Below are 26,346 nucleotides of genomic sequence, written 5' to 3' on the forward strand. Positions count from 1 at the left end.
GCAAGATTTATCCTTATTAACTACAGGCATAGGATTCTGGTAGGCAAAAGTAGAGAGACTATTCTAGGCTGTAGAACCAGCAATTAAAACTTAACAGACATGATTATGCATTGAACGGAGGTGATGGGTTGGGCAGGCAACCATTTTGAAACGGCTGAACCAATTTTCCTAGACACCTGGGGCTCTCGAGGTGCATGGGTTCAATCCCTGGAAGAAACTAAATGCCATCCTAAGGAATTAACAAAAGATATAGCAAATTTCCAATTATCTTCAGTTTTATTTATTACTTTCCTTAGTGCTCCATCCACCCTTTTCCCCTCAGCCCTTTGGAAGAGTTCCTGGGCATGATTTATTTTTATGATTGAATTATATGATAATTTATGGCTTTGAGTAAATTGTTCACAATACTATTTTCTGCTTCTTAGAAGTGCCAAAATCTAATTAGATCTACCACAAAATGCATATTCCAAAAGTTGTTTTTTTACCCTGTAAAATACATGTGATTTTCCATAAGTAACAGAGAAATGACATTTAATAACCTACACTGATACCCAGCTTGTACCGAGATGTATATGTAAATAAACATAGTATTTGTGATGTGTGTATCTTTATATTTTTGGTACATAAAATACATGCATATTGTACATTTTTAAATTTAAATAATGATTAAAATGTATACATCATTCTATGGGTTATCCTGATTTCTCTTTTGCCAGCCTTGCACATTGGGATAAAACAATTTGTGAGTGATTGATTTCAATGAACCCACTTCTGAGAGAGTGATTGTTTTAATTAAAAATGCTGGCTATTTTTCCCCCCGTATCTGAAGGCAGTTGGACTGATTTGCATTTCTTTCAGTTCTCAGTGTTGAGGCTAATATATTATGAAGTATCTTGTTTTTTCTCCTGGTATACATGCACATTAACTTTCGTTATTTCTATTTTAATTAATATCAGAGAGCATAGAACTGAGATTCACACAAACAGTATCCTCAAAATATTTGAGGCACAGGAAAGAGAAAATAAAAGAAAAAAACAGAAGAGAAAATTGAATTAAGGCAACCTAAGTTTTCTTATTTTCTTAAGCAGAGTTGGATATAGTGAATGTGTGTTTTCAAAGAGGTGAAAGAACTCGAGCAATTTCATGAATTGAAAAATATTTTGCAGCTTTATGTGGCTAGCTCAAATATGGGTGTGGGACTTCAGATGTTTAATCACTCTTCAATTATTAATTGAAAGTCCGAGTTGTAGAAGTTTGAAATACATCCGTATATTGAATACAAAATCCTTTTCTTGTAGAGCTTACATGTAACATTTATTAGAAGAATGTCACCAAGCCTTCTTATCTCATCAATTTAATGGAAAAAGTGAGCATGTACCTCAATATAAGATTGTTTCACACGTGTAATATTTTCACTGCTTTATATATCAAGGCATAATATTCATTTAGGGTGATGTTCCATTTTTATGACAGTAGCTGTATTTCAGATTGTCTTCTTAACATTTTTGAACTCTTTTGATTTGACTTCATCTTAGATCTGACTAGATCATCATTGTTTGGTTACTTATTTTGTGTACTTGTTTTTTAAATACAATTACATTCCCATTTTTATATTCATTGTTGAATTGATAAAATATTCATTTTTATTTTTTATTTTTTAAAAAAATTATTAAGTTTATTGGGGTGACATTGGTTAATAAAGTTACGCAGGCTTTAAGTGTGCAGTTCTGTACTGTATCCTCTGTATAGTGTACTGTGTGTTCGCTGCCCAAAGGTGTCTCCTTCTGTCACCATGTATCCCCCCTGCCCCCCTTCTACTGGCCCCACCTGCCCTCTTTTCTCTCTGGTAATCACCATGCTCTTGTCCGTGTCTAGGAGTTGTGGTTTTTGGTTTTTCTTGCTTAATCCTATCACCTTTTTCACCCAAAATATTCATTTTTAAACACCCGTATGGTTGCCGATTTTTCCTGAACACAGTTAAGGAACTCTAAACACCAGTACAGTAATTCAGGCTGAAAGCAAAACAGTCTCAGGTGATACTTCAAAGAAAGTTGTGGGAAGCCCAGAAGTGGTTCTGGGGAGGTGAACGAACTGGAGACGTGAGCAAATATTGCTCCTAACACTGCGCTTGGCACTGGAATGCTCAGAAATGTTATTTCGCTTCCCTTATCTGTATCATCTAGTTTATGCAGGAAAACCACGAGCTAAATCCCCAATTCTCCATAGTGCTGCCCAGCTGGGGAAGTTTGCCTGTTTGCTGAGAGGTGGAGACTGGGCTCCCGTATTGTGCTGTTGTTGGTTTGTAACTGCCCCACCTCCACTTCTATTTTACCTGATTGTTTGAATAGTACTTTTATTTTCCTCTTGGGAGCCTCTATCCCCGGATATTTCGGTGGCTGGTGCCAGGGTGGACCCACGCCTAGTTAAGGAGCAAGTTCAAACAAAATGATTCTTAACTCCTCATACCTGGAGCTTATCTACCCCTGGACTTACTGATAATGTGATTTTATAAATCTCATTTCTTAGTAATCAGAGACTTGTGTGTACTTGTTCTTAACCACATAATCCATGCAGAAGGTATCTTATAAACAAAGATATCATCATAGCTATAGTCATGGTTTTGGCTTTTGCTATTTCCCCCCCAGTATCACATTTGATCCATACCATATATGTGAGATTTTTTCCCCCTAAATTATAATAACTAGTTAAGCTAAATAATCTAAGTTATTCACTTACTTAATCAGGAGCACATAAACTTCAACATATTGCAAAGCACTCATTAGGAACAGGGACTGAGAGCCAGGGTCACTGTGCCAGCCCCTCAGAATCACAGTGCGACCCAAACTGCCTCAGGTACCTCAAGGACCCAGTATGACACGTGACCCTGTAAACTTCGATGTCCATTCATGTTAAATATTAGCAAAGCTTAACTTCTTTCTTATTTTTGGAGATAATAAACAAGCAGGAAGTTCTAAACCTGGGTCTTCGCACAATGAGAGGCACTGTAATTGCTTTGGAGGCAGGTGCTGTTATTGCAACTGCCCAGCCCGGTTCCTGCCCACTGATATTTGAGTGAGATTTTCTTGGCCCTTTTTTGTCAACTTTTCTCTTCCAGAGTCAGGAAATAATATATGGAAGTGAGCTGCCCAGCACACATTACATTGAAGTTGATACTTACTGTAGAGTAAGAAAATGAAGTGTTACAGCCTTTTATACACAGTAGATCTAGAAGCTTAGTTATACCTTTGCTTTGCCTGACTGTACATAACTGATGTGGTTGTTTTCTCAGTAAAGTAGCTTTTTGTTTTGTTTTGGTTTTGCTATGATTATTTGGTTGCATACTTTTGGCCCTGGGGGAAAGTTTTTTTGCTTTTGTTTTACTTATTTGAAAGAATGACCTTTAGATATAAACAGTCACATTGCATAATAGCCAATTTAATAAATAATAAAGTGCCATAGCGAAAGTTTCAGGGATTGTGACTGCACAAAAAGAAACTAATAAATTGAATATTTGAAAATTCTGGGCAGCCAGTTAATCTACAGACGTAATATTCATTTAGGTTATTTGCATACATATATGCAATATAATTTGCAAGTATGTATGAAATGATATTTTTTCTCATTTCTTGTTGAAAGACATTAATAAATTTTTATTAAAATTTCTGCATTTTCATTATAAAATTAGCATAACATCATTATAGGAAATTTTGAAAATAATAAAATGATGAAAAGTAAATGTTTCAGTAACTATCAAAATGCAATTATATTTAACATTTTAGTGTCTTCTCACCCATGTGTTTTTATTTATGGATAGTATTTTTGGCATACTCATGCTTATGTCAGATACATGTATATTATTACAAAAACCTTTTAACACTGAGAATTTATTTTTAAGTAAGAATTCTGGAAAGTACAATTCCCTGTTCAAAAATCATGAGCATTTTTAAAAATTTTTTATTGATTGATTGATTTTACAGAGAGAGGGAGAGAGAGAGAGAGAAACATTGATTTGTTGTTTCACTTATTTACGCTTTCATCAGTTGATTCTTGTATGTGTCATCACTGGAGATCAAACCTACAACCTTGGCATATCAGGATAACACTTTAACCAACTGAACTACTCAGCCAGGGCAAAATCATTAAAATTTTTAAGGCTTTATTGTGATCACCATCTTGGTTTTCATGTTGTTCCAGTTTTCACTCCTACCAGCAATATATGAAATTATAAATTACCTCCTTATCAGAAGTCATCTACAAAATATATATCACATAAGTCCTATTTATCTAGACCCTGAGGTGTAATGGTGAGCAATATCATACATTTCAATTTTCTTCTTGAAACTTCCAGTCCAGTTTGCAGGCAGACATCAATCATATACTGGCACAAGTAAATGTGGAATTAAAACCATGAATTATAAAGCAAAATATTAACATCTGTTTAATATCAGTGGTGGGTATGTGGGTGTAGGTTGCATTGTTTTCTGTACCTTGGAATGTATTAAAAACATTTCAAAATGAAATAACTTTTTTCATTAAATTCCACATATGAGTGAAATCATATGGTTTGTCTTTCTCTGACTGGCTAATCTCACTTAGCATAGTGTTGTCCAGGTCCATCCATGCTGTCACAAAGGGTAACATTTTCTTCCTTTTTATGGCAGAGTAGTTTCCATGGTGTAAATGTCCCACAGCTTTTTTATCCACTCATCTACTGAGGGGCACTTGGGCTGCTTCCAAACCTTGGTTACTGTAAATAACACTGCAGTGAACATAGGGGTGCATATATTCTTTCAAATTAGTGTTTCGGGTTTCTTCAGATACATTCCCAGAAGTGGAATTGCTCGGTCATAAGGCAGCTCCATTTTTAATTTTTTGAGGTAACTCCATACCGTTTTCCGCAATAGCTGCACCAATCCGCAATCCCACCAACAGTGCACGAGGGTTCCCTTTTCTCAACAACACTTGTTGATTGCTGACTTATTGATGATAGCCATTCTGACAGGTGTGAGGTGATATCTCATTGTGGTTTTTGTTTTTTTTAAAAATATATTTTATTGATTTCAGAGAAGAAAGGAGAGGAAGAGAGAGATAGAAACATCAATGATGAGAGTCATTGATCGGCTGCCTCCTGTATGGCCCCTACTGGGGATCAAACCCGCAACCCGGGCAGGTGCCCTGACAGGGAACCAAGCTGCGGTCTCCTGGATCCTAGGTTGACGCTCAATGACTGAGCTACCCCAGCCGGGCTCATTGTGGTTTTAATTTACGTTTCTCTTATGATTAGTGACGTTGAGCATCTTTTCGTATATGTCTATATGTCCTCTTTGGAGAGTGTCTATTGAAGCCTTTTGCTCATTTTTTAATTGGACTGTGTTTTTTTTGGTGTTGAGTTTTATAAGTTCTTTATAAATTTTGGATATTAACCCCTTATCAGATGTACCATTGACGAATATGTTCTCCCATTCAGTGGGTTGTCTTTTCATTTTGTTGATGGTTTCCTTTGCTGTGGAAAACTCTTTAGTTTGATATATTCCCACTTGTTTATTTTTTCTTTTGTTTCCCTTGCCCGAGGAGATATATCAGAACCACCAAGCAAATAGAGACAGACTCAGAGAGAGCAAGCAGACAGCTCGGCCGGGGGGATTGAGCAAAAGAGGAAAAAAAGAGAGAGAGGACTCATGGACATGGACCACAGTGTGGTGATTGTGGGGGGTGGAGGTGTAAGAGGTCACAGAGGGGATAACTGGTGATGGAAAAAATAAAATAAAGTAAAATAAAATAAAAGGGATAAGAGGAGTAGGAAACTTGGGTTACACAATATATTTGTTTAAAAATTGGGACCATACCGGACATCCAGTGTGTGCCCTGCCTTTTCAAATAACTTGAATGTTTTTCTGTGTGATGCAAAAACAAATACAGTTTTGTTTTATAAAAAAATGAAATAAGTTTCATGTTTTAAAAAAATGTTACACCTATGACAAATGCTTCCGTAGACGCATTCAAGGAGGAACCTGACCTTGTCTGAGGTGTTAGGAAAGCGCTAGAGGAAGTGCTGATGGAGCTGAACGTGGGAAGGAGGAAAAGCAGTTAATTAAGCAGAGATGTGTGGGTGGGGGGTGCGCGGATGTTCAAGGGACAGCCTTATGCAAGTGGGCGTGTTTGAGACAGGTAAAGTTAAAGGGACGCTATGGATGTGGAGATAATGGTATGTTTTAGGCAGCCCAAGTGACCCAGATTGGGCTACAAGCAGGGGTCAGGGTGGGAGCAGTTGAAAATAAGGCCAGGCAGATAAAATGGGCCCCATGGCTGCAGGGTGTTTGAGTAATTGAGCCGGCAGCAAAGGGTTGCTGTGTATTTCTGGAGCTGATGGGTTGGAACAAGCGCAGTACAAATAGAAAGACCACCCAGGAGAGGCCCAGCAGGGCTTAGCTACTACTAGCAGTGAAAAGAATGAGGGGGATTGGGAAGGAACTGGGCAACTCATTAGGTGGAGTAAAAAGGCAACTGGAGTGTTGATCTTTAGGGGACAGATACTGTTGACATAAGTAGTCATGTCAGGGGTAGAAATATCTTTTGGATGGAGCTGGTGGAGATGGGAGACTTGAAATGAAAAGGATACTGGGGGAAGTTTAAACTTAAAGTATTAAATTTCATGAGTAGAGAGATTTATTGGAAATGCAGTCAATGGCAAAGTGGGGTAGATCTTAGAATAGATTTTCAATAACTTTGATCCTTTCTTCCTTCATGTTATTGCTTTATAGCACAGATTTAGCTGCAGGTATGCAGGATTTGGGTTTAGAAACAGATGTGGTTGATTTTTAAGGACCTAGTTTAAGAAAATAAAGCTGATTGGTTTGGGTTTTATTTTAGGTTTTTAAGATGGTTATTTCAATTGTTCAATTTATAGAAGCCACATGGGGTAGTAGTTAAGTGGGCAGGGTCATGTTAAACCCCAGCTTTGCACTTATCAGTTATGTGCTCTTGGCCAAGCTACTTACTTGCCCTGTGTCTCCACTTCCTCAAGTTCAGAAAGGGCTTCCTGTTAAGGAATTGTGACGGCGATGCAATGAGTTAATCCTTTGATGTGCTTAGAACAGTGCCTGGCACATGAGAAGAACACAATCAATGTTATTACGGTTTCCAAAAAGAAAATACCAAATAATATGAAACCAGATGAATAGAAATCAATTTGATTTTCTTTCCTTGAAATTAAATGAGAACTCAAAAGCACAGTTTCATGTTTTACTTATACTTCCTTATCAGAAATGAGGTGTGGTCCAGCAGGGCTCTCTTAACTTGATGTCCTCCAGGTTCACCCATGTCGTCACCAGTGGCAGGATTTCCTTCTTTTTAAAGTGGAATAGTATTTCGCTGTGTGTATACATGCACAAACACACCACATTTTCTTTATTTATTTACTTGTTGATCGACACAAGTTGTTTCCATATCGTGTGAATAATGATGCAACCCATGAGCATGTGATGCAGATACCTCTCTGAGATCCTGTTTTCATTTCCTTCAGATAAATACCCAGAAGTGGAATTGCTGGGTCATGTGGTAGTTCAACTTTTAATTTTTTGAGGAACCTCCATACTTTTTTCCACAGTGGCTGCCCCAATTTACAATTCCACAAACAGTGCATGAGGGTTCCCTTTCCTCCACGTTCTCATCAATACTTACTATCTCTTTTTTTTTCTGATGATAGAAAAATCATAAAAGAAGGGCTCTCTTTGTGTGTGTGTGGGGGGGGGAGCTTGTCTTCTTACTGCCTTGACTGACCTAGTTAATTTAAGTTCAGAAGATACAGCAGCTAAAATAATGCAATTATTTAAAATAAGTGATTCAGAACAAAAAGGTTTTGTAGAAAATTTGTCAATCTCTAAAATTCTCTACGTTTTCATGGCAATTAAGGATTCATCCCCCCCTGCCCTGACTTTTTACTTTTGTTCTCTTCTTTTCTATGCTAGTATTTTCAGTGATGAGCAAAAATCTGATGCAGCAAACCTAAGAAAAGAAGTCCTTAGTACTTAGAGGGCTGATTGCCCAGTCAAGTCTTACTGGGTGATGGGCAGACTAAGGTACAAGAGTAATCTTCTTTCTCACTAACGCGTGTCTTAGAGTGATGTGATTTTTAAAGTTATATACTACAGAATGAGGAATATACGTAACACAATCTAATAATCACGTAGATGTTTCTTTTTAAAATCCTAGCCTTCTAAAAGCTTCTATATTCTAATATGTTTAATCACACTGATGTGGCGCTGTGCTGTTCATACATTATGTTTCAGGTTTTCTATTATATTTTACTACCTTTGAAGAAAATCTGTGTATCATGGAGTTATTAGTTAATTTTTCAAGGTATTAGTTTTATCAGACATACATTTAAACAAATACTGGCATTTTTAATTTCTTGAGGACTTAACAAAAAGTTAGGAATATTCTGGTTTTGAACAGCTTTTGTTTTGTTTTTATTTTTGCATGTGTGCATTTTGTGTTCACCCTTTTGCAAGTCCACAATTTTTCTTTTTTTTAACTTGGAATATAGCAAGGGTTATTTTATTATTTTATTTTATTTTTTATACATCTTTATTGATTTCAGAGAGAGGAAAGGAGAGGGAGAGAGAGAGATAGAAACATCAGTGATGAGAGGGTCATTGATCGAGCCCGCAACCCGGGCATGTGCCCTGACCGGGAATCAAACCCTGATCGCCTGGATCCTAGGTCGACGCTCAACCGCTGAGCCACGCCCGGCCGGGCATTATTTTATTTTTTATTAAATTTATTGGGTTGACATTGGTTAATAAAGCAATGTAGGTTTCTGGTGCACAATTCTATAATACATCATCTGTATATTGTATTTTTGTTCACCATCTCAGAGGGAGGAGACTTGACTTGGGATAGTGACCCCAATTTTTCTATCAATTACAAGATGCTAAGTTTCATCGTTCTGTAACATCCTACTGTTTGACAGCATGGTCAGATCTACATGTCCCATTCAGCAACTGTGGAGATGCCAGTTGCCATGGCAAGGATTATGATATCCCACATCAAGTTTAATCATGAGTTGGGATAGCCTTGGAACAGCCACATGCAAATATTGATTTTCAAAGGTACAACTGGCTCTTTGCGAAGCACTGGATCACTAGAGTGGTCTTTTCATTGAACCATTGAATGAGAAGCGTTTTGCTATATAATTTCCCTTTTTGTTGTAGTGAACTTCCATTGTCCTCTACCTTAAGACCTTTTGGCCAAGAATCAAAAACCATATTGATAATTTTACTCTCTTGTTTAGTTCTACAAATGAGTAGGATTATCTATTTAGTTTGTCTGATTCATCAGACTGTGACCAGAGCTGACCTCACAGTGTAGGTGTGTTATTGGTCTCACCCTGAGTTCAGAAGTTGATTTCTCATTTTCCTATGGATCATGCATAAGAGCCAAAGATCCCCCCATGCAAGTTAGGGCGACCCTTTAGACATCAAGGAAATATTCTCCATAGTGGGGCTTATTCTAAGAATGTTCATCAAAATGTTAGTATAATTTTTTTAAGTTATTTTAAAAATGTTTATTTATTGATTAATTTGAGAGAGAGAGGAAGGGATAGAGAGAGAGAGAGGGAGAGAGAGGGAGAGGGAGGGAGAGAAAGAAACACTGATTTGTTGTTCCACTAATTTGTATACTCTCTGGGTGACTCTTGTGTTTGCCTTGACTGGGAATGGAACTCTCAGCCTTCGTATATCCAAATGTCAGTATCCAGGGGCAGCATGATTTTTTAAAATACAGGTTTTTCACATTTGGAAATAACTTGTTAAATTAAATTTAAAAATCAATTTTAAAAGCCTTTAATATGGTTTGTTTGAACCAGAAATTTATAAAACTCTTGCACTGCCATCTTGAATGATATTAACTTAAACTATTAAATTAATCAGTTTAGGATTCAACTAATAACTAAACTAATAGATTAAGTAATTTAATCATTTTAACTAATAATTTAAATATACGCATATCAGTTTTATAAAATGACCTATTTTCTGCTGCTGACAATGCAGCTTACGGCAGCATTTTCTCCACCTTCTATGCCTAGTATACTCCAGGTTTGACAAATACAGGGAAATCTGGGAGACACAAAATATAAGATGCTGTTTCGATAAAATGCCCTCTTATTTCTTAAAAAGAAAGAAAAAAAATACAGAAAAAATAAATTCTATTTTGACACATTCTGAGGCTTATGATAACTGTGTTTGCCTTTCAGATCCCCAGCTCAAGGGTATAGTGACCAGGTTATATTGCAGGCAAGGCTACTACTTGCAAATGCACCCCGATGGAGCTCTCGACGGAACCAAGGATGACAGCACTAATTCTAGTAAGTGACAACCTCAGGCCACCAGTTAACACAGTTGGTAGAAGATATGCTGCTACTTAAATGACTTTTTAAAATACACTTGCAAATATTTGGTTTTATGCTGACTCGTTTTTAGAATGATACACACTAGAATGACATTTACAATTTTACTTGGACCCCATGGATGAAAATGTTAATAGAGCAACAAAAGAAAACTGTTACTTTAAGATAATTCTGTTAGCATTTTAAGTATTTTTTTCAAACAGTTGTCATCACTGGCATATTATCGTTACTTTTAACCTCATTGTCATGAGTCAAGTAAGTACACTAGAGCAGTCAGATAGAAGCTGATTACATGTTTACTTTGGAAGTGTTTTTTTCCCCCAGGACTGTAGCTTATTAATGATAATTATGGAAATTCAAGAGCTGCAAATTATTTTAAATAATAAAAACTTAATATTTCAAACTTTTTGCATTCAGCAAGAAGATCTCTCTTTTATAGAGAGGACTTGAAGGCTGTCTGTCTCTAAATACATTGTATAAGATGTTTAAGTACTTCATAGAATTGGGTCTGGAATAACATTTTTTAGCAAAAAGCTACACACTTCTTATTGTATTGTTTGTCTTCATTTTACTGTTTCTTCATACATAATTTTTCTTTGTATTTTTATTTTGTTCTTACTTATTCAGCTGTTAGTGTTTTCCTTTCCCTTTTTCTGCTTACATGGGCATATGATTCCTTTTAATTTAGCACATCAGTTCTAAAAGGGACACACTTTCTCCTGCTCAGGGAAATTAGTGAAAAGCAAAACTGATTTTATTAGAAATATTTAATCATCTATTACCAGTGGATCTGGAATGGATCTGAATATTTTCATCCATTTATCACTTATTCTTTATAGAATTTCATTCCATGCAAAGGAGGGAGGATTTGAATGCCTGTGAACTAAGTATAGGCATTTTCTGTTTTAAATTCTAGTAATCAAATTTTCAGTAACACTGATTCGGAGAGCACCTAATAATATGAAATAGACTACTTTTACAATTGGTGTTACTTATGTGAAATGTCAATGTGTTTACAGCCATTGTGTTTATTTTTTAAACTTTGGGTATTGCTTCATTTTTATTTTTATTTTAACTCTAAAATTATTCTTTGTTTATTGACACTTTCTTCTTTTTCAATTTCTAATTGTTTCTTCTTTTGGTGTCCATCATGCCATCCTTTTGTATTTTTAAATTTTTCCCTATCATATCTGTTCATTGATTTATTTTTGCTTTATTTCCTTTTTTTATGTAAGAGAAGAGAAGGTAAATCAATTCAGACACAGGGAAGAAAGAGGAGGCATTTTTATTATAAAACCAATGTCATTGTTTACTTGTTGGGATTTTGATAGTAGGTTGAACCTTTTCAAATGATCAGTACTTGACCACCTTTGACTTATAAAGACGTCAGTTTCTTCTGGTTCGAGCTCAGGATTACATCTGCTCGTTTTTTTTGTTTGTTTCTTTCTTTGTTTTATCTTTAATTCCTTATCCATCCTTTCACCAAAAATGTTCTCTTTTTCTTATGTCTTACCGCTGTGGGGGTCATGAGCTTTAGAGAATAATAAGTTCTGATGTCTTCAATGTTCACTGATTTCCTTTGGCCAGAGTCTGGTAGTGCAAGGAAACTAGTTTTCTGTAACTGTGATCACGACAAGAACTGTGACTCTGATTTATCAGACTAGAGGCTGTTGTCATCTATCATGACAAAGTTTGCTGAAAAAGGAAATAAGATATAGCTGTATGAAAATGCATAATTGGACTTCTTGGAAAAATAGTTTCCTTCAAATAAAGGTTTCATGATTCCCCCCCCCCCCCACTTCTTTGGTTTTTATAATGCCAAACAAGTGGTTCTTTTCAATGATGAGAATCGATATCAAATTCAGCATAGTCAAGCAGATGTTGTCTTTTAAAAGCATATTGTTTCGGAATTGAAGAAATGGTGCAATATTTTCTACATTGGAAAGTGCAGATGTAAACATTGTATGCATCCACACATAATTTTATCTGGTTAACTGAGTAATGGTAAACACTGAACGGGAAAGGAAAGCTCGGATACTAAAAGATACTTGACCTTCTGTTTTCTAAATGTATGGGGCTCCTTTCCTTCTATTGTGTAACTGCATTAGAAGGAACAGAATCTCTTGGCAACTCTTGAAATCACCTCTTATCCACCTAAATGCTGAGATGAACAGTTATGGGCATGAAACAAAAACAGGAGCCCCTGTGTAAAAGTCAATCAGAACTAAATCATAGTTCCCACACTCGAGGGATTTAAATTCCTATGCAAAGATCTGGTGCACAGCTCCTTTTCTTGTGAGTTATATAGCATTTTTGTGCACTTTAAGCCAGTTAGGTTAGTTTTGTTACCATTTCAACATTTGCCAAGATATCACAGAATTATATAAAACAGGGTGAGATATAGATTCTCTCCTCAAAAGGATATGAAAATTGTACAACTAAAAAATTTAATAAAACTTGGCAGAATTATAGCAGCTTTATAAAAGCAGTAGAAATTACTAATTAACTCTACTTTTGTGTACTGTCACAGTTTGAACTGAAATATACAGTTTTTTTATGATGAACTTTAAGATACTTTATTTTCTCTGGTTCATTACAGTAGTCTGTGAACCTTAAAAAAATTGTTAACCCAGAAAGGTATTCTTTGAGAAAGGAGCATTAGAGACAGGTCCTAATTACAGCACTGTCCTTTTGGTTAGAGGAAGGATGTGATATAATTATTCACCAATGTGTTTCAGTTTTTCAATCATTCTCTGAACACAAAACAAGAATTAGTCATCCATAAGTAGGAAAAATAATGAGAAATAACCTAAAAGTTGCCTTGATGCCACCCAAAAGTTACCAAATAACAGACCTGAGTTTTAAACCTCCAAATCTTCATAATTTGAGTTCAACACATGTGCCACTGCTAAACATAAAATTATTTAGAACTAGATAAAGTCAGAAGCACCCTGCTAAGCTTCATTTGTCAAAGTTTTTAGATGAATTAAGAAGAGGGAAAGGGCCAGCCGGCAGGTGAAGCTGATCCTAATGTCCTCCCAGGGTTTCCTGTCTGAGATCCAGAAGCTCTGGGAAGAAAAATGGCAAGAAAATGGTTGATGATGGATACTGTCCTCATCGAGAGAACACTGTAGTAACTTGATTGTTTATCATTGGCTTCTGGCTGCCCTGGGAAGATCTTTCACAAGAGGAAGTGAGCCCCTGGGTTACTCCATGACCACACTCATGTTCAGGGGTTGCTTCTTTACAGTCCTCAGCACCTCCCTTTGTTCCACTAACTGCCAGCATTACCATGAACTATGATCTTGGATTAGGGAGTGATTTTCTTTCCCTCCATTTGCTTTTGGGGATGTCCTAGAGTTTTTGCCATGCTGCTAAACTCCAGTTACTGGACTTAATAGATAGTGCAGACAGAACAGGACTGTAGAAATATCAGTATGCTGGTACCTAGTGTTAAAGCCTCACACAAACCAGTCCCTCTCACCTTAAGAATTCTCAGCATAATACCGTGATACGTAAAAATTGCCAATAGCACACAGTGAACGCCACCCCGCAAGCCTTAGGATGGTGGTTGTCATCACGGCTACACTTTAGGGCCACCTGAGGAGCTATCACAAACATTTCTTATGAGACACACTTCCTGAGATCCTGATTCCAGTCTGGGGCTGGGCATGACCGTCCTAGTTTTAAAGGACAGCCAGGGTTGAAAATCACTATAATGTGGAGAGCTAGCGTATTCCACGGAATAAACAGAAAAGCATGAACTTCATTATTGTTACTCCCCTAAGCTTTGCGACATTGATTTATAATTATGAAAATACAAAAAGGATGGAAAATATAATGATGTCTCAATTAATGTGGGGATCTGTGGTTTTAATTAGTACTGTGGATCCATCATGGTCAACTCTGAGCGGTCTTCCACATGACAGTGATCATTGGATGCACTTTTTATTATCATTTTATAAGTGATAATAACTCGTATTTATAATCAGGTCCAAAACAAAATCCTGGAAGAAATCCCTAGTGTGTTATTTTCACTGTAGTCATTTTAGACTGTCTTCTATAATTTTTATATTTCACAAACCCCATTATTTTAGTGAGCTCACGGTGCACTTACTTACCTCCTAGAATTATATCATCTGGTCTATACCAAATATATGGAACTTACAAATACCCTTAGGGGGTGTAAAGTTTAGAATAGTTACATTTAAATAGACTAGGTAAGAATAGTTTGCATGGACAGGCATACAAGTATGTTTTCCCCAAAAAAACTTTTGTACACAAATCAGGAATTATCCTGGTGCCTATCCTTTCAAAGAATGAGGGAGAAGGGACAGTCAGATGTCCTGGGCAGGGGTGACAATGGCCAATGTGTTTCTTCCACAAAGAATGAATACTGTGAGCTGCAGTGACGCAGGTACCTCAGAGCACTGCCATTTCCTTTTATCAGTTGTGTAGCACAAACGTCTTTGGATACTTGGATCAGTAACATATAATATCTGGAAGAGAAGGTGTAACTCTCTCTGCTCTATTTAAAGAAAATATATGCCTCCAAATTAAATAGAACACAACACAGGGTGGGGCAAAAGTAGGTTTACAGTTATGAGTATGCAAAACAGTTTATTATTGTATTATTATTTATTAATTATTGTATTATTTTTCATATAAACAACTGTAAACCTACTTTTAGCTGTGTACTGAGTAGACCCATAGATTGTGGTCAAAATTGCCCACAGTTTTCAAATTATTTATCTTCTGTGAAATACACGTACTTCAGCATTTTAGTTCTCTATTTCCTGTTCTGGCCTGGTCCTATTGCTTAGAATTAGATGTGAATTTGAAGGAACTTGGATGGGAGCAGACAACCTCACTGTGGGTAATTAATAGTTCTCTTATAAATACATCTATAATAAAGTCTCCCAAATTATCAAGTTGTTGCTAAATCATCAGGTTGATGCTAGAATATCCACTAAGCAGTTAACGTGTGACACTGGCATGGGAATGTGTTAAAGAGATGTTAAGGCTTTTTAAAAACCAATATAACATTGCTGCCTGTACTATGTGAAAAATACATAAAAACACTTCTTTGTCAATAAGGGGAGAAACAACATATGAAAACAAATGAATTTTTATCTCTAAGGTGGGAAAAAAATGAGCATTTTCCTCTCTTTTATTTTAGTTTTCACTCATAGCTTTCTGAAATATTAATAGAGAAAATTGTCTTTCTAAAATTTGCATTGCGTGCAGTTTGATTAGTTCTTCCTAAATTTAGCACATTATCAGATGCACATCTTTTCTGGGCTCTGCTGGCATATCATGTTGGTTCAGCAACAGTAATTGAGTTTTGGAATTGCCTTTTTAACTCTGGCCTGTCCTACATTGCAACGGTTAAGCACACCTTCTGCATGAGGGAGCAGAATAAGCGGTCAGCGTGGACTTCTTCAATTCTCCTCTTTGAGAATCTTTCCAGCTGATTACTCTGGTAAGTGGCGTCAGAGCCTGTGGCACTAGAAGCATAATTACAGCTTTGATTCTGTTCATGTTCCCACCAGCTCTTCAAAATGCTATAGACAGACTGCTAAGATCTACAAACTCAAGATCAAGGGCTAATTTTATTGTTAGCAGAAACTTCTTAATTACACAGAGAAATAAAAGTTAGTTAATTGGAACTTCTCAGGAGGTTGTAAGAAAGATGATGTTTCTTAAATAAAATAAATGAGAGGAGAGCGATGGCAGTGTTTTACTTCTTTCTGCCCATTTGTGACAGACCATGTTTGTCTCTCCAGCTCTGTTCAACCTCATACCAGTGGGCCTGCGCGTCGTTGCCATCCAGGGAGTGAAGACAGGGTTGTACATAGCCATGAATGGAGAAGGTTACCTCTACCCGTCCGTAAGTAACATGCCCAGGTTATCGGTCCTTCATCCAGTGTTTGCACAGTAACAACAGTGGCAATAATAAAATGAGAAGGTTCTGTGTCTATCGATTCTGCCGTTTTTTTATCTTGATTGCAGTGCTGTAAGAGCTGTTTATTCATTAATATCAGCATATCAAGCAGAAGAGTGATATTGTGCATCTGCATATTTTAAAGTGACCCAGTTCATAGAAAATTAAGCAGTTTTGAGAGAGTTGATGTTAATAGAATCTTTTTATTTCTATTTAGAAATGTACTTGTGTTAGAGAATGTCTTGTAAAAGATTATTTTATAAAAAGAAACAGAATTAATGTGAATTCTAAAAAAAGAGAGAAAGTTTTAAAGGGAGTAGTTCTTTTAAAAATAAGAATTCAAAATGTGTAAGCATTCTACTGGGAAAATACTTCTAATATAAAAATGTCTATTGCTTTTAACTCTAAGTGAGTCTCCTTGTTTTGTGTTCATGTAGAAGTTGAGCACTTCTCCAGCCATATAACCTCTTCTGGAATATTTACTATTTACAAATATTTACTATTTGCATTCTGGTGTGCTGTATACATACATTAGAGTGCTCTTAGAATTCATTTCTTCCACAGGTTCCAGCAATAGAGACTTAGATGAAAGGACTTTTTTCTACTATCCTTTGAGAAAAATCAATAGATTAAAGTCTTGGTGCCTCAAAGAAAAATGCTTTTATTTGGGGTTGCATGCCATCTTCTTATGCATTCTTTAAAACTCTGTTGTTCTTAAATACCATCATAAAAAAACTACATGTAAACATACATGCAAACATTACACACCAGCACACACACTCACACAGAACGTAAGCAGAAACATTCTCTGGCACCTCCCATAAAATTTGATATATTTTCTTTAACAAATCTGGGAAATCCTGTCAAAGAAAATAAAATGTGAGTTGTGGATTCCTTTTGTTGTGAACTGAAAAATGCTCTTGTTAATTTGAAACCTTCTGAATTTCCTGAAGGTGTCCCTGCACAGGGACCTGAGCCCCACATTATGCAAATTGCATTCTGTTGCATAAAATGAATATTCAACATACTGTGAGCCAGATTCTCTATCCCCCTTGAGGAAAATCTCAGTTCAGATAAAGATCATTTTCTAAAGATGCCTTATTTCAGATACAAATCAATTTTATTGATTTGACATTTATTCTGTGATTTCCGTTTCTCTTCCCCCAGGTAATCTTCGAGATGGCTAGGAATTATTAGATTCAGTATCTGCCATAGTCTCTAGTCGTTGGTTTCTATTGATGATTTTTTCACGTTGTGCTCTAGTATATATGTTGATGTCAGGAGAAACTTACATATTTGCTTTATGTTTGCTTCCGAGAAAGATGCCTTATATTTTTTTTGCGATGAGGTTGTACAAGTAGGAGTATGTGCATTAGCCTAAAATACAAATAAGTACTGGTTCTATTCAGTGCACTCTAAGCAGCGCAGCAGGAATAGAGGGGAGGAAGGCACCGACTGCCTGGCCCGGTCTTCAGCATCTGAAATAGGGCTTCGCTGCCCAGGAATCAGACCTGTTGGCAACAGCACCTGCCCCAGGGTTTGTCCCAATGACAACTTCAGGCATATTCTCTAACCCGTTGATTTATACTCTCACCTCCCTGATTCCACAGTTACTTGGCTTCTGGATCACCCTCTTGGTGGCTTGATTCTCTGATTTGCAGTTCTTGGTTTCCTCCCCTTTTCATCTTTGCTCCGAACCCAGGATCTGGTAAGGGGCACTCTATTCGCCCAGCCCCTACCCTAAGAGATTCCTTCTGCCCAGGCCAGGACCTTGGAATCCTCAGCCATCTTGTAGGGAAAGGACTTAGATACAAATCAAATGTAATTTCCAGTTTTTACTAATACTCCACAGTTAAAGTGTTCTGTTTATTTCAGTGTAATAAAAATTGAACTTCAAATATTTCAGTAAAAGGAATGTTTTTCCACATTCACTCACTTATTCCAAAATTAGTTACTGAGAGCCTACTAAAATTATTATACTATGTAATAATATGTCTACTTATAAAATAATAATAATAGCTATATTTATATAGTGCACTCTGCTTAGCACTGTGTTAAGCACTTTCTAGGTTTACTCATTTAACCCAAGTAGGTAATCTTGAGTAAATTGAGTAAATTTTTTATTTTATTATTTTTTTTAATATATCTTTATTGATTTCAGAGAGAGGAAAGGAGAGGGAGAGAGAGAGAGATAGAAACATCAATGATGAGAGAGTCATTGATCGAGCCCGCAACCGGGCATGTGCCCTGACCGGGAATCGAACCCCGATCGCCTGGATCCCAGGTCGACGCTCAACCGCTGAGCCACGCCCGGCCGGGCTGAGTAAATTTTTTAAAAGGAGGACTCTAGTCAAGCTCAGGATTAAAGGAAAAAAAATTAATAAAGATTTAAGTCTGGGAAATGAAAGAATCTGTCTTAAGCTTATGCCCACTTTAATACCATCAACTTAATGTAGTGTAAACCAATGTCTAATACGGGGCCAATTTTATTGAGAATGTAGGCAATAAAATACTCAGATCAAAGTGAATTTTGTGAAATAAAAATCACACTAGTGATTTGACTCAAGGTAGATGTATTCTTCTGTATTTCAGGAAGTAATTCTCACAATCCCTTGCCATCCAAGTAAATGTATTTGTCAGATAATTCCACCTCAGAGGACAGAAAAGTTATCTTGACTGAGATGTAAACAATCACATTTCTTAGGCTGAAGCTGCCTGTTCCCTGGGCAATCTTTTCTTTAATATGACAGTAGTGATTTCATTTGTGGTCATAATGATTGTAAAGTGTTCCTTAAAGATAAATCTCAAGAGATTTAGTGTCAGATATAAACAGTGTGCTTGAAGATAGAATGAAGGCAGCAACGTTGCAGGTCAGAAACTGACAAGGAAACACTTTGTTAGAAAATTAGTTTAAAATGGTATTTAGGATGAAAATGTATTTTGATCAACTATAAACTATTTGTGGTGCTGTGAAGAACAGTCAAGTTCGTTTTTTCTTTTCCAAACCTGTGACTTAGAAAGACTAAGAAAATCTTCTAATGTAAATTCTGAACACTGAAGAAAAATGTGAAATGAAAAAGAAAATGATTCATTATTTAACCAGAGATAAAGAATAGTTGAAGCTATACTGTGTTTCTGATATAAGAAAAGAAAGAAGGGAAGGTGGAAAGGGAAGGAAAAGAGACTGATGATACAATGGGGAAAGCCTTGGGCTTTTATTATAACACCTGGATCTTGGATCTGACAGTCAATACTTGTGTTATCATGTCCCAGACTCTGGCTCTCAGTCTTCTCATATGTTAAATTAAAATGCTTCCCTGGATGCTTTAAGTTAATACTGTGGTTTAAAATTCTGGTTTTAGTCTGACTGATTTTTCTGAATGATGAGGTGGGAAATGTACATAAAATGTATAAAGATTCATTATTTGCTGTTTTACCACCAGCTGGCATTTATGAGAATATTAGTTTCCAAGTGGTGCTCTAAATGTTTCTATTACCTATATGCTGGAATCTGCCTTTCAAAGATATGTGAACAATTCCTGATTTAAAAATGAGCAAACAACCTAAAACCCCTTGAATTCTAGTTGAAGGAAATCATTTGGAGTAAATCTTGACTAGCTGGATTCTATCTTTCCTTAGAATCTATGATTCCATGATTATATTTGTTCATTTCCTATCACTTCTTTAATAGTGATGGAAAGGTAGGAAGTATTCAGTCTGGAATTCTTGATTGATTCATGTTAAGGTGAAATTAATTTTGCCATCACGTTTTATTAATTTGTTCCTTGAGTGCCCTCCTGTTCATGATATTTATTATGCATGTACTTATCTCCCTTCCCCCACAATTGAAAAACATTAAGTATTGGCAAAGAAGATGTGAGTCTGTTTATCTCTCAAGTCAGAATTGCAGAAAAGTGCTTATTTACACATTCCTTTCCTGAAAGAGCATGAAAAACTCACAGAGACAGCACTCAGACATGTAATGTCTGCCTTCTAGTGTGGTCATATTTTCATTAATAAGGTGAGTGCTAATGTCTTCACCTTAAGAATCTTGGGGCAAAAAAATCAAACTTGATTTCTAATAAATATTGCTACCATTTAAACTTGAACATTTTAAAGCAAGTGCATGAATAATGATCATTAAAGGAAGAGCTTTATTATTTCTATATGTTCATAAAATGTCATGAAATACTTTGGTTTTATGTTTCCTTTTAGTATTAAAGAAAAATATATTATCGTAGTTTGCAATTTTGTTCTGATTTTTTTTTAGGTTGAAAACATTATAAAATAAGTAGTAACAAAATCTAAGTTTGATCAGAATGTTTCAATTTTTAAAAGTTTGTAATTTTTGAGGTGGATGGTAGGTGGTAGATGGTGAAATTTTATATATATGGAGATTTAAAAATTACCCAAAATATTAAGTCCTAAAGCAATAGATAAACAATATTTGAGAATGACCATCTCTTTGTTTTCATTTTCAAAATTATGAATAAAAATTTCAATAAACTACAGAAATGTTAAGAAGGCCAATATACCATCCAGTGAGTGATAAATAAGATTTAACATGAAAGCAAGAATTAATAACTACTAAAATGAGGGGGGATTCTCCCTATTTAAAAATTGTTTGTATATGTGGGAAGCCTCATGACTGAAATTGCTATCCACCATTCACCCAAAATGGATTTTATTTCTGGTTATTTTTACCTTTAGAGAATTCTTTTTCTTACTTCTGGCACTGGGCTTGCATGTGTGCTACCTGCCAGGGACTCTCAAAACCCATGACTTTTGAGTTCATGGTCTGCTCTATAAAGGAATTAGGTGTCTTTCTCAGTTTCATCAACATAGCCCCAATAATTTACATCCCATTTCTTAGTCACTTGGGAATTATAAAGAAAAATAATTTATCAAATAATTCTTAAAAATATAAAAACATGTTTTCTTTCTTCCTGAGGAATAATTATAACAAACTGTATTGGGGTTATAGTAGTATTGAAAAAATGATGACCATTATTCAACTGAAAATATTGGCCACATTTCCATTCTAATATTACATGTCAACCAATATTGATGCAACATATGCTAGAACCTAGAGAAATAATGGTGAAAAACAGACATGGCCCCTGGCCCCGCAGAACTTACAATTTCTATAGATATTAGTTTCATGCACAGTGCATTCTAACTTTGAAAGATTTCTCTACCCTCTGAAAGGGTGTTATGTGTTCCCAGCTGTTTAGTGTTTCACTAAAGGTTGATGTTGATTGTCTTTAATGTATTCAGTTTGGAAGGCAAGTTCATGGAAGGGTACATAACGCACTTCTAAGCAAGGATGTGGTAGATCTCTTATTTGAGTTTTATTTGGAGTCAGATGTGGGCTTTGGGGTCTGACTATTATATGAAATAAAGAGAGATGAGTCACTTGTTAATAGGTATGTTCCAGCCCAAGCAAAGACATCATAATTGTTTGCTATTTGATGCCAAATAAAGTCAGAGATTGAATGGAAACAAGATATTTTTGTGAGGCTTTGGAATTGCTAAATCTCTGTCTAGGTGGAGATATTTTATTTGGTCATTTATCCTGGACCTGGGCCATTATTTTTTTAAAAATATTTTTCTATTGATTTTTTTTTTTTTTAGAGAGAGGGGAAGAGAGAGGGATAGAGAGATAGAAATATCAAAGATATGTGCCCTGACTGGGTATCGAACTGTGACCTCTTGGTTTCTAGGTCAATGCTCAACCACTGAGCCACAGGCTGGGCCCCAGGCCACTATTTAGGAGAAATAGTTATGTGGGCAAACAGAAAACATTATCCTACTTTACTTTTAACTTGTTACAATTAATTAGTATTTAAAGGTACTAACCTAACAAACCAGAGCAGAAGTTTTTACTGCTATTACATAATAAATTGACTGTGAGTGATAAAACATTATGTCACTTTGGAAGATACCATGGAATATCCTATATTATTGATTATTTAAATTTTGACGTTTGCTTTCTATCCCATAACCCTAAATTAATGATATCAATAGAGGAAATGAAAAATTGTCTTTGTGTGAAGAATTTCGATAACTCTGCTTAACATTTAATGGTGGCTATGCTGAACTTTATTGTTTTTATTCTAATATCAATTAGAATCCATATTTCAAGCAATATTAATAACAAAAATCAACGTTTAAACTTTTCAAAGATCTCTAGGCAACTCTTACCTGGAGTTGATGTATGAGGAATTCTCTTAAGGTTCATGAAGTAATAAATTCTAATGTGAAATATCATATTAAAATAAAGGAGGAAACTATCAAGAAATTGGTCCACAGGTGCCATAAACGGGTTAGCTATTTTCCTAATGCAGTTGGAGTCCTTTGAAAAACTGTTTTATTGACTTAGCAAAGCCAAATGTATACCCAGGAGAAAGAGCAGTGAACCTTTATTTAATTTAAAATTACATTATAAGAGAGGGCTTGCACACTGAAATGGGTAGACAGAAGAATTACCTTGGGAAATAGTTACCCTGTGTTTATCTAAAAAAAAAAATCAAATAATACCTTATAGGAATTTGAATGCAGACAAAGTTTTTATTAATTTTTGTGCATCATTCATACAATAACAATATCTTTTTTTAAAAAAAGAAACCATGTCAGTAATGCCTGGTTATTTTAAATCTCAGGGTGTTCAGTCATACCTTGCTTCTCTGAGCCACAAAAAGCAGTCCTGATTTTATTTTATTTTTTTTCTGATGATCAGTCTTTGAGGTCAATTAGAAATTCCTCAGAACCATTAAACCATTAACTACCAACACCAAAATATCATGTTCTTTAAAAAATTTTATGAATAATAACTTAGATGTTATATTCCTTGTATGACTAAGGAAATTTACGGAATGTGGCACATTGTAACATTTAATTTCAATTATCCAATATTCCAATCATTGTTTTAAACCAAAGACTTCACCCAAGGGTATGCCAAATTCTGTTCAATACCTGATTGTATTTTATAGTGATGATAGTGTTCTACCTAGAAGCATTTGAAATAATTTTTTACTCTGGAAAAAAAAAAAGTGATAGATTGTACTATCAGTTACTCAAGGTGACTTTACATTTGAGGGGGAGATGGTGAAAACAGCAATGTAAAGGTGAAGAAACTTAGTGCCCACGTTCTGCAGATGTAGGGTACGCAAAACCCCAGAGTCATCTTTAATGTATTACTGAATTACTTTGGTTAGTTCCAATTCAAAATGAGTTTATAAAGGGTCATTTAATAGCCTGAAGAGGTAAATGCAGAGCACATGGGTATGTTACCACTGGGGAAAAGTAGAATTATTGTACTATGGGCACTGTGTGGTGTGTATTTGCGTATAATTATTCTATAATCACAAACTATTAAGAAATACTCATTATACAATGAGAAGGAAACACATAGCAATTAATATTCTGGTATGTACATGTAGGTATTTTTCTCTTAGTTGTCATTTAGGGATTTTTCTGCATACTCATTTGTGAAGTACTGTGAAAATAAAATTTATCTTTTTATTGTATAGGATATATGTATACATATACATATATATTTCACACTCCAGTTGTTTTTAATTCTTCAAAGGCAAATGCCTTATATAATTCATTTCTTAGGTGGACTGCAGAGTGCAGTTGATAGGTAGACAGGTATAATGAGAGGCAAAAACACCCAGCTGAGAAGACTGAATGAAAGCTGGCACTGCCACCAGCACTAATTTAAGCATTTGGGCCCTCTGGGTGACCTTGAGAATTCTGCAAAACTTTTTATAACATGACAATGACATTTGAAATGCTTTCTAAGCAACAGATAAAACACTCAATTAATGTTTTCTTTAATATTCAGATACTGTATTGTGATTATGTCTAGCAGAATGATGGCAATCGATTACATTGGGTCAGCAGACATCGCCATGCCTCTCATATACACATTAAGAACGAGTCAGAATTTCCCAGCTGTGCAGTTGGCCTGGTGGGCACAGTGCCAGGAGCAGCCCTCTCCTCCTCAGGCACATCCTCTGCTGCAGAGAGATCCCAGCGAGGAAGTGGGGCCTAGCAGGGAATGAGTGGGTGCTATTCCTCCTCTCTGCTTGTCTATCTCAGGATCCCTCTTCAAAACTGTAGGAAGACTAAAACTGTGATATCCTCAAAGGGCATTTATGTTTATCTATGAGTGTGTATACATCTTATAACCTCAAATAGAGAAATATTACATTCAAATACATGGTTCTTCAAAAGTAGTGCTCACACAGTTTGGATACTTGTAAGAGACCTGCAGATATAAAGGTTTTCTACGTTTCATGAAGTCTAATGAGTTCTGAAGAAAAATGACATAACCTCTCTTACCTAATGCTCTAATTATTAATGAAACAAGCCCATAAGAAAGAAAGTCTAGAGCTTTTGGGTTAAAGTCATTATTTTTCTTTGTTTTTAAATTTTTATTGAATTTATTGGGATGCCATTGGTTAATAAAATTATATAGGTTTCAAGTGTTCAAGTCTATACTACATCATCTGTATATTGTATTGTGTGCTCACCACCCCAAGCCAAGCCTCCTTCCATCACCATTTATCCCCCTTCACCCTCTTCTACCTCCCCCACCCCCTTTCCTTCTGGGAATCCCCCTGCTGTTGTCTGTGTCTATGAGGTTTTTTTTCCTTTGTTTAATCTCTTTACCTTTTTCACCGGGCCTCTTACCTCCCTCCCCTCTGACAGCTGTCAGTCTATTCTCTGTGTCTATAAGTCTATTTCTATTGTGTCAGTTTATTTTGTTCATTAGAGTCCACATAGAAGTGAAATCATATGGTACTTGTCTTTCTCTGACTGGCTTTTTCACTTAGCGTAATACGCTCCAGGTTATTCAGGTGCCAGCAACCTGAGAAGGTGGCAGACTCCTGTCCTAAAAGCCATCTTAACATCTCTGGTCAAGCTGGTGGCTTTTATAAGGAGAGTGAGGGGAAGTTGAGATGTGTAGGCAGTGTTCTTGCTGGTTCCGACAAAGATCTTGGTGTCAGCACGTTGAATCCTTCCATGTCAGCCGAATTTCTGTGGTCAGTCATCTTCTACCTGGATGGGAACTGGAACTGCTGGTCCCTGCAATGTACTAAAATAGAGGCTAAAATAGAGGTTGTTAGCATAAAATCTGGTTTTTGTTTTTGTCCCAGCAGACTTGTTAGTTTGCGAGTTAATACATTTAATTCTGGTTAGTACAATATGGTAAGAAGGTAATATGCTTTCCATTCTCTGTTACACATGCTGTCGCAAAAGGTAAGATTCCCTTCTCCTTTTCCTTCTTTTTTTTTTTTAGAAAAAAGTTTTACAACCTAGTTCACTTCATTGGTCGACCTCAGGGTTTCTTAATCTCCTGACTACAATTGTTATTACTATCTTTCAGCTACTGTTAGATAGCTTGCACTCTGTCACTGAAATGACCTAGAAAAATTCCTAAAGCAGATACTGTAAAATAGCATGTCCATGTTATCTGGTTTTGCCCTGAAACTAGATAAAATGCCAATAGAGTATAAATAAATGTGTAATAAAACTACAAAGTTTATGAATGATTTTAAGGGTTACTTCTTACTACTTGTAAATTTATGCTTGAAAACTAATTGAAAGAGATTCCATCTGTGGTTTTGAAGATTTTAAGAGAATATAGCTTTTGATTTAGTAAAAATTTTTTTTTTTACATTTAAAATTTTTTATTTAATTACACAAAAATAAAACATGAGTTAGATGGCAGTGCAATTTACAATAGCTAAGATCTAGAAACAGCCCAAGTGCCCATCAGTAGATGGGTGGAGGGGGAAAAAGGGGGACATCAGTAAAACTTTTATTTCAACTTGCGCTAATGTATGTCCTATGGCATTTCATCACTTCATGTGAAGATTAAATTATTTTAATGAAAAGATATGCTTATTTTTATTACATTGGTGATTTTAAAAATATAATTTATTTAATTGTGATACATGTCTGGATCTTCCTGACAACGATTATT

General features: G+C 35.8%; 1 protein-coding gene across 3 annotated transcripts in view; it reads left to right on the forward strand.

The window, feature by feature from the left end:
- The window catches only part of FGF14 (fibroblast growth factor 14), a 532,327-nt gene that overhangs the window by 413,455 nt on the left and 92,526 nt on the right, over positions 1 to 26,346 (forward strand). For all 3 annotated transcript variants that reach the window (XM_081127656.1, XM_081127657.1, XM_081127655.1), the window contains 2 exons: positions 10,253 to 10,363; positions 16,192 to 16,295. In XM_081127656.1, coding sequence (XP_080983782.1) covers positions 10,253 to 10,363; positions 16,192 to 16,295 — 215 coding nt within the window. The remainder of the gene's footprint in view (positions 1 to 10,252; positions 10,364 to 16,191; positions 16,296 to 26,346) is intronic.

This window comes from Miniopterus schreibersii (assembly GCF_964146895.1).
Source record: "Miniopterus schreibersii genome assembly, chromosome: 2".
Classification (NCBI taxonomy): domain Eukaryota; kingdom Metazoa; phylum Chordata; class Mammalia; order Chiroptera; family Miniopteridae; genus Miniopterus; species Miniopterus schreibersii.